We start from the raw sequence: 9,156 nt of genomic DNA on the forward strand, positions 1-9,156 counted from the left end.
CTCACGCAGAATGTCCAGTACGACCTCAACCGGTGAGCATGGCAAGGAACATGTGCTTGTGTGAGTGTGTGTCTGTGTGAGTGTGTGTCTGTGTGTGAGAGTGTGTGTGTGTGAGAGTGTGTGTGTGTGAGTGGGTGTGTGTGTGTGTGTGTGTGTGTGTGTGAGTGGGTGTGTGTGTGACTGTTTATATGTGTGTGTGTGTGTGTGTTTTTGGTACATGTGAGTGTGAGTGTGTGTGTGTGTGTGTGTATTTGTGTTTGTGTGTTTTTGGTGTATGTTTATTCCAACTATGCGGTGACTTGATTTCCAAATGTTTTATCATTAAACAGATGGTTGAAAAACTGTGTGTGTGTGTGTGTGTGTGTGTGTGAGTTCAGGTACACATGTGAAGAGGTGGACTTCAACCTGAGAGTGAACAGCAGTGGCCTCCTGGTCTGTCGTTTCAACCACTTCAGTATCATGAAGAAGCACATCCCTACTGGTGGACATAAAGCCCTCCACATCAAACCCAAGCACACGGTAAACTCAACCCTCCACATCAAACCCAAGCACACGGTAAACTCAACCCTCCACATCAAACCCCATCAAACGGTAAACTCAACCTTCCACATCAAACCCAAGCACACGGTAAACTCAACCTTCCACATCAAACCCCATCAAACGGTAAACTCATCCCTCCACATCAAACCCAAACACACGGTAAACTCAACCTTCCACATCAAACCCCATCAAACGGTAAACTCATCCCTCCACATCAAACCCAAGCACACGGTAAACTCAACCTTCCACATCAAACCCCACCAAACGGTAAACTCATCCCTTCACATCAAACCCAAGCACACGGTAAACTCAACCCTCCACATCAAACCCAAACACATGGTAAACTCATCCCTCCACATCAAACCCAAACACACGGTAAACTCATCCCTCCACATCAAACCCAAACACACGGTAAACTCATCCCTCCACATCAAACCCAAGCACACGGTAAACTCAACCTTCCACATCAAACCCCATCAAACGGTAAACTCATCCCTCCACATCAAACCCAAGCACACGGTAAACTCAACCTTCCACATCAAACCCCACCAAACGGTAAACTCATCCCTTCACATCAAACCCAAGCACACGGTAAACTCAACCCTCCACATCAAACCCAAACACACGGTAAACTCAACCCTCCACATTAAACTCAAATCAAACCCAACTCATATAAAAGTTGTTTAATTAAGTATAAGGAGTGATATCCGAATATGTTTTCTTCTCTTCCTCTCCCTCTCACTGTGCGTGTGTGTGCGTGCGTGCGTGCGTGCGCGTGCGTGTGTGCGCGTGTGTGTGCGTGCGCGCGTGCGTGCGCGTGCGTGTGCGTGCGTGCGTGTGTGCGTGCGCGTGTGCGTGCGTGTGTGTGTGCGCGTGTGTGCGTGTGTGTGCGTGCGTGCGTGTGTGCGTGCGTGTGTGCGTGCGTGCGTGCGTGTGCGTGCGTGTGCGTGCGTGCGTGCGTGCGTGCGTGCGTGTGTGTGTGTGCGTGCGTGCGACCCCCAGGGCATGGAGAACACAGCTCCCATCAGCGCATCTCAGTACGTGTGTGCCCCAGACAGTGAGCACCCCCTGCTGGATGCTCCAGCCCAGCTGCTGCTGGAGAGGTTTCTGCAGAGCTGCAGTCCGCACCTGTTTCCCCAGGCCCTCCACAACAGCACCAACCCCGTGCTGGCCATCGACAGCTACCTGGACCTCGGCCCAAAGGTCAGTCGCATGCTAAACTCACACCTCGACATCAAACCCAAACTACCTCAAACTCAGCATCACAGTACAGTTTAAAAAAAGTCATGTGTTTATTAGACGGCGTAATCAGTACGGTGAGTGGAAGGACAGCATGATGTCAGGGACAAAAGTCAAACTCACTTTATTGTCATTCAGACTAAACAATAAGTAGTGCACTGCTGAACGAGGTTGTTTCTCCAAACTCTGATGTGCAGCTATACACTATACATTAAGGTAAGTGCACGAGACAAGACACAGTATAAATACACAAGAAATATATAAAATATCTATATATAGTACAAGTATATACATATATTGCACATAAGAATAAAATATTGCACGTTGTATATAGAAACTATTGACATTGTTACAGTGATTATTGCACAGTGTAACCAGTATTGTAACTTTGCACTGGAAAATGTTGATAAGGTGCTCACAGAGAGAACATTAAAATTATTGCACAAAGTAGCTACATATGAAGATGAAGTGTGGGTTATAAATAGCATTCATAATAGTTCTATGTTTCTAGGTATAAAATAAAATAAATGAGGTGTGTATTGTTAAAGGGAGTTGAGTAGTCTAATGGCCTGTGGGAAGAAGCTCTTGCTGAGTCTGGCAGTCTTGTACGCATGCGGTAGGGCAGAAGGCTGAAAGTCCATGGTCAGGATGGGTGGGATCCCTGACCATCTTGGAGGCTGTGCTGAGGCAGCGTGACAGGTATAGACCGTGTATGGATGGAAGTGAGGTTCTGATGACTTTCTCTGCTGTCCTCACCACTCTCTGGAGAGATTTCTGGCCTGAGGCGGTGCAGCTGCCATATCAGAGCAGGAGGCTGCTGGTCAGAACGCTCTCTATGGTGCCTCTCTAGAACATGGTGAGGATAGGAGATGGAAGATTTGTTCTCCTCATCCTTCGCAGGAAGTGAAGGTGCTGCTGTGCCTTTTTGATGAGCGAAGTGGTGTGTGTAGTCCATGTCAGACCATCTGTAATGTGCACCTCTAGAAACCTGACGCTTCTCACTAACTACGGCAGTACCATGGATTGTGAGTGGAGTATGTACCATGTGCTTCCTCCTGAAGTCGACAGTGATTTTCCTTTGTCTTGTTGACATTCAGTGACAGGCTGACACCAGACGACGAGGTGAAGCGCTGCTGATGTGGCATCATCAGTGGAGCGGTTACGGCCGTATGCGAACTGGAGCCGGTCAAGCGTTGCAGGAAGTCTTGACATTATGTGGTCTTTCACCAGTCTTTCAAAGCACTTCATCATGATGAGAGCGAGCGCTACGGGGCGGTAGTCGTTGAGCGGTAATGCTGGCGACTTCTTTGGCAGTGACAATAGTAGTGGCCTTGAAGCACTGAGGAACAAAGGCTTGGCTCAGGGAGGTGTTATAGATGTCTGTGAGGACGTACGCCAGTCGGTCAGCACACTCCCTGAACACATACCCTGGTATGTTGTCAGGACCTGCAGCTTTCCTAGGGTTGACCCTGCGTAGGGTCCTCCAGACGTCAGCTGAGTCAAGACCGAGTACTTCATCATCCTTGCTGAGGGGTGTTTTTGTTATTGTGGTAGTGTTTGCCTCCTCAAACCAGCTGAAGCAGGTGTTGAGTATGTTGAGGAAGTCAGTGTCGTCATCGCTGGGTACTGGGCGTGGTTTGTAGTCCGTGATCAGTTGGAGGCCTTGCTACAAGCGCCTGGGGTCTTTTGAGTCAGTGAAGTGACTTTACACAGTGAGGTCAGGGACAGTTTTAGCTTTTAGATGTGGAGTCGGTTTAACCATGGAAATGTGAAATCTTCCAGACCAGGTACTGCAGTGCTTCTCAGAGCTGCTGTTTATCCATAATCAATGAATGAATTGATTAACCATCCCCTGCCCAACAAATATTAACTGTGTGTGTGTGTGTGTGTGTGTGTGTGTGTGTGTGTGTGTGTGTGGTGTGTGTGTGTGTGTGTGTGTGTGTGTGTGTGTGTGTGTTCAGGTGTCTGTGTGTTATGTTAGCTCCAGACCACACTCTGTGAATCTGGACTATAATGGTGTGGAGTTTAGTGGTCTGCTGCTGTACCTGTGTGACTCCTTCGTTGTTGCTGGTCTCCTGAAGAGATTCCGCTTCCTGAAAGGTGAGACTCTTTCCTTTTTCTAGACACCAAAAGGTTTTGACTGATGTTTTTCATTCCTTCATCCTGTCTGCACTTTTGTGTGTGTGTGTGTGTGTGTGTGTGTGTACGCTTATGTGTGTGACAGGTGCCACACTCTGTGTGGTTTCACAGGACCGTAGTTCTCTGCGTCAGACCATCGTGCGCTTGGAGCTGGAGGACCAGTGGCAGTTCCGTCTGCGTGATGAGTTTCAGACGGCAAACTGTAGCGAGGGAAGGCCTCTGTACCTCCTCACGGGACGGCACATCTGACCACACACTCCGCGGCCAGGACAGGACAAGGAATGACGAAGTCTTCACCCTGTCCTTCTTCACCTCTGAACAGCCTCCTGTGAGGAGCTACCTCGCACACTGTTCAAGACCTCGAGAAACTCATCCAGTCCTGCAGCTCACTCCTACACCTGGAAAACATCCTTCATCCTCACTTGGAAAATCCACTGTATCCCGTGGAATTTTTACAACACATTTTGAGAAGATTGAAGATTTGTATTTTGTCATCATCATTTTGGCCACAAATCAAACTTGCACAGACAACTTGCACAGACACAGAGATTCTTTGTAAATGATTGTAAACTGGACTCCTCTGTGGGGTCCTCGGTATGTCTCCCTGTGGACATATACTTGATCTCAGGGCAAAAAAGACTTTCTTACTACTGTTATGATTTTCTCTTCATTTTGTGTATTTGCTTAGCAAGGGTTTGCTAGCCAGACTTAGCCTGTACTCTTAACCCCAAAGAAGCAGGAGTTCCCTGCCACAGGTGTGCACTGTTGTGTTGGACCAAACCGGAAGTGGTCCTCCCCAACCTCGTCAGGCGCAAGACTCGCACATTCTAACCGAACACCATCACTCTCCAAACCAAGGGTTGCGTGCTCACTGATCAAAATCAGTTGTGTATTTCAAAGTCATCAAACTTATCAGTCAGAAGCTGTTGAGGCTATATCGCTGATGTAGTGTTTTACAACCACCGTTTCCATGCCAACATTGCTGTTGTAGTATTTTCCAGCTGTGATCTTTATATTGATTTAGCTGCTTTGCTGAGCTAAATTGCTACAACACTCACTTTGTTGAGTGTGGTATGAACACGTAGTTCAGTAAGTAGTTGACTGTGCATGAGAGACATTTCTGTCATCTTCACTTCACTGGATTCTTTCTTGGGAGAGGAGCTTCAGGCGTTACATTATAGTGGACAGGCCAGGGACCTCCTCACAACGTTCTCAGCTCAGAACGTTCTGTCTGCACATACAGACACTTCCTAATACCAAAATAAATCACCTTACCTTGTGCCTTTCAAAATATGACATCAGACAGCTCCCAAAGAGTCCATCAGACCCATCCTGATATGCGTCTACCATCTGTCTTTAAAAAAACAGACAGACAATAAAGCGCCATTCAGAGATCTTGGGTTCATGTTCTTCAGCCATTTTGGATGAGTCCATGTTCTGACTGCAGTCCTGAGCATTATGGCAGTGTGCATGACACTAATGCTAGAATTAGCCACAGTCTTTATGAGAATTAGCCACTGTCTGATTATTAGAATTAGTCATTGTCTGATTCCACTCGAAGTAAAGCCGTAATCTGGACCTGGAGACTGATGCTTGTCATAGTTACCATGGTTGCCAAGCTTGAGATCAGTAGAGATCAGTTCATTAATAGTTATGCAATCTTTTTTTAATAGCTGGGAATGACCCTCAGTAGAATTGCACACACTGACACAGTGTGGCTGTCTAAATGGAGTTGGTGTACCAGGGAAACTAGAAACCAGAACAGAACAGCCAATGCCCCAACAGTACCAATGACCCAACTGTACCAATGACCCAACTGTACCAATGCCCCAACTGTACCAATCACCCAACTGTACCAATCACCCAACTGTACCAATGACCCAACTGTACCAATGACCCAACAGTACTAATGCCCCAACTGTACCAATGACCCAACTGTACCAATGACCCAACTGTACCAATGACCCAACTGTACCAATGCCCCAGCAGTGCCAACGCCCCAAGTGTTCCTATGCCGCCGCTGTACCAATGCCCCAACTGTACCAATGCCCCAACATTTGTGTCACATCTAGACAGTGGATGCTTTTGTCAGTGGACTTTTGACGCAAGACAGGTGGAGTGTGATGGATGTGAAAAAGTGTTATTTAGTGTTATGAGGAGCTGGTATTAATATATTAAATCTTTGTCACTTTTGGGGTTGGGGTGTCATTCTTAAGCCACATATATGGATGAAAACTACATTCTCTCTTTGTTTTCCATGAAGGTGTAAAGAGAAGAATCTACCTAGGATAGTTGTTTGCTTCTTAGTGCCACGCTCTGTGGTGTCTTGTTGTTTGGGGTTTTTTATTTAAGACGAAAGAACCGGGTCTCATTTTTGAGGGACTGTTATTTATTTTACAAGCGTCTTGGACTGATGATGGTAATGAGATGTCTATATGGCATGCTTCAAGGATCGTCCTGAGAGTCATCACACAGAACCTTTGCACACATCCGCAGAGACTGAATGTATAGCGTGGCCGTAGCGTGGGGTAGACACGAACGAGGAGTGTGAACTTGCACTGTACCGTCAATAGTCTTTACGTAGCCAACCAGTCTGAACCCGTTGGCCTGTTCTGAGTAAAAGTAATTAAAACCAGTATTGATTTGAATGAAGAACTATGAAATGTCCATTTGAGGACCTTGCCTTGCGACCCCTAGAATGTGTCTCGTTTGTACATAAAAAGATGTGCACATAAATTATGCAATTTGCTTCTCACAATCTTTTCCGAACCCTTGTCTTCTGTGCGTCCATAAGCCCGCAGAGCAGCTGACTGTTCTCAATGTGGAATCATTTGCAGTGGTCTACCTCATGATCGGCTAGGTTGGTGCAGGTTTGTGAAAGTGATTTTATAAAGCATTCTCTTTTTGCTGTTGGATTTCATGAATGTAATAATAAAGTGATATTGATATGTGTTAAACATTTGCATGTGGATCTTTGACTCGGGTGTTTCAGGGCAGCAGACAAACTAGTCACAGTGCAATACCTGATCCAGGACTGGGAAACACCAGTGAAGGTCCACACTAATCCATCAGGTATTGGCAAGGCTGATGCTGAAATATCTGGGGAAAATGGTCAGTTTATTATATATTTGGTCATTTCTTCTGGGAAATGTAGTATTCATATATTTCTACATGTACTGTAAATAGTCTGAAGTTTCCGTTGGCCTTTGAAAAGACTGCACAGTCCATCACACACACTACACGATTTACTGTACTAGCCACCATTTGTTTAATGAGATGAGGGTTATAGCTTAAGGTTTACAAGACTACGTGTTGTAGTTTTAGTCATAGACATGCTGAGTCATTAATAATTAACACTAAAACTTGAAATGATCCTGGGATGGGTTGTATTAATGTTTTAAGTTCATAAAGCTAAAATGTCTGTGCCTGATTTGACCATTGAATTACCCACAAAGTCCAACAATAAATCTAAAAATATCTTCATCATCGTATCCATCCAAGGAGTAGAAAGGTAGCATTTCCCCTAAATGTGCACAGTCTCTGAACTGGCCCACTGATCTTTCACACCATTCTATGACACAAGGTACACACTGAGTTATCAATTCCTCAAGTTATGAAGATATCAGTTACTATCAGACAGTAGAGGCTGTGAAGTCACAGCCAGTTTGCTCACGCCACCTCTGTCTGTGACGTACGGTGACAACACTGGAGTTTCACTGTCATGCCGGGGCAACACACAGCTGTGTTTTGTTTTGTAATGGCTAGACACTGATTATCCAGCGTTGAACCTTGTGCTTGGTGACCATTGCTCAAGTTTGACCTCACCCTGTGTGAGGACTGCTTCCTTTCACCTTTTTCACAAGCTGGAGCGAGGAGACTTTAGATAATCCCTCTTCTGTAACGCTTCACAGTTCACATCAGAAACTGCCTTAAACACATCGCAGTGTAATGGTCCTGGACCCACAGTGATGAGGTTCCATATTTCACTTATCAAACTATTTTATTTAATGATGTTTATTTACACATTCTACCAGCCAAAATGTGGTTAGACACACCTATTCTTTGTTTATTTTTAATATTTTACATTTTAGAAATACAGTGATGGCATTAAAACAGTGAAATAACACATATGTGATTGTGCTGTGTTAAAGAAGTATTGACTATGTTGTTGACATTCTTTAGAGTCTCTATACTGTGGTGACAGCTTCACACGGTCTTTGTGTTCAGTCAACATCCTTTACTGTGATGACACATCTCTTAACCTGCTCCATGGGCCAATTCCCACATACAGAGAAAGACTCTAAAATGCCACTAAATGAAAACTATTTGCTGAGTCGGTGTGTCAGATTATTAATTTTTTTTTAATGATTATTCTTTAATTGTTTCACTCTTGAAACATTTCACTGTGTGAGGCTAAGAATGAATTAAGCATTTTATGTAATTAAGCAGAAGCAATAATACAAAAGGGACATCACAGGTAGTGTTGGCATATACCTCCTGTTTCCGGTGTGGAGACAAACTCTAATAAATAAATATTTGTGTACATGGACCAGTTACCTGCTGCCTGATCTAGGGGCTCTTATTCTAGAATACCTGATTTATAATTGTTGAGCCCTTTTGTACGCCTCTCTGATTTGTACTAGTAAGTGTACTGGAGTTTCCCTTGTTTCTGTGAGGAACACATCTTGGGTCTGGGCTGGAGCCATACAGCCTGGCTTCTGCTGACCTCGTGATAAGTGCTTGATCTTGTGCTGCCCTGATTAGTGACTCCATGCTTTCCCCCAGTCCTGCCTTTACAGCCATTAGTAGGACTGTCTTATGTCAGGCACCCCCGCCATCTGTCATTGGTACATCCCATGGGGAAAGCGCTGTCTATGAATACACACACACCACTCCACGCTGTAGTTTGACCTTTCCTCATGGTAGGGTTAATATGGTTTTAATATAGTTTGCAAAGGTATTATTTACCATTTTGATCTAATTAATGTGTATATGAGGAAATGCAATAAGTCAGTAAAAAAACAAAAAACAAAACTAGAACTGAAATCGACGCAGTCACCCGAGCCCAGTCTTGGGCTAGCTTGTGATTGAATTACGGCAGCCATCGTTACAACGCGGGCTCGTGCGGAGGTTCTCCGTGTGAGTGCTGCTGAGCTGCACGTGAAACCTCATCAGCGCGGCGGAGGCTGCATCAGCGCGTGTGGGCGATGCGCCGGCTGGGAGGTACTTACGCTACCG

At 45.3% G+C, this 9,156-nt stretch overlaps 1 protein-coding gene across 4 annotated transcripts in view; it reads left to right on the top strand.

The window, feature by feature from the left end:
- Positions 1–6,875, top strand: part of greb1l (GREB1 like retinoic acid receptor coactivator) — a 57,588-nt gene extending 50,713 nt beyond the window's left edge. For all 4 annotated transcript variants that reach the window (XM_035519914.1, XM_035519916.1, XM_035519915.1 and 1 more), the window contains 5 exons: positions 1–32; positions 378–519; positions 1,543–1,743; positions 3,741–3,879; positions 4,004–6,875. The exon at positions 1–32 is cut by the window's left edge and continues 181 nt beyond it. In XM_035519914.1, the coding sequence (XP_035375807.1) occupies positions 1–32; positions 378–519; positions 1,543–1,743; positions 3,741–3,879; positions 4,004–4,167 (678 nt within the window). In that variant the 3' untranslated portion in view covers positions 4,168–6,875. The remainder of the gene's footprint in view (positions 33–377; positions 520–1,542; positions 1,744–3,740; positions 3,880–4,003) is intronic.
- Positions 6,876–9,156: the final 2,281 nt, after the last annotated feature.

Source organism: Electrophorus electricus, chromosome 19 (genome assembly GCF_013358815.1).
Source record: "Electrophorus electricus isolate fEleEle1 chromosome 19, fEleEle1.pri, whole genome shotgun sequence".
In the NCBI taxonomy this organism is placed as follows: domain Eukaryota; kingdom Metazoa; phylum Chordata; class Actinopteri; order Gymnotiformes; family Gymnotidae; genus Electrophorus; species Electrophorus electricus.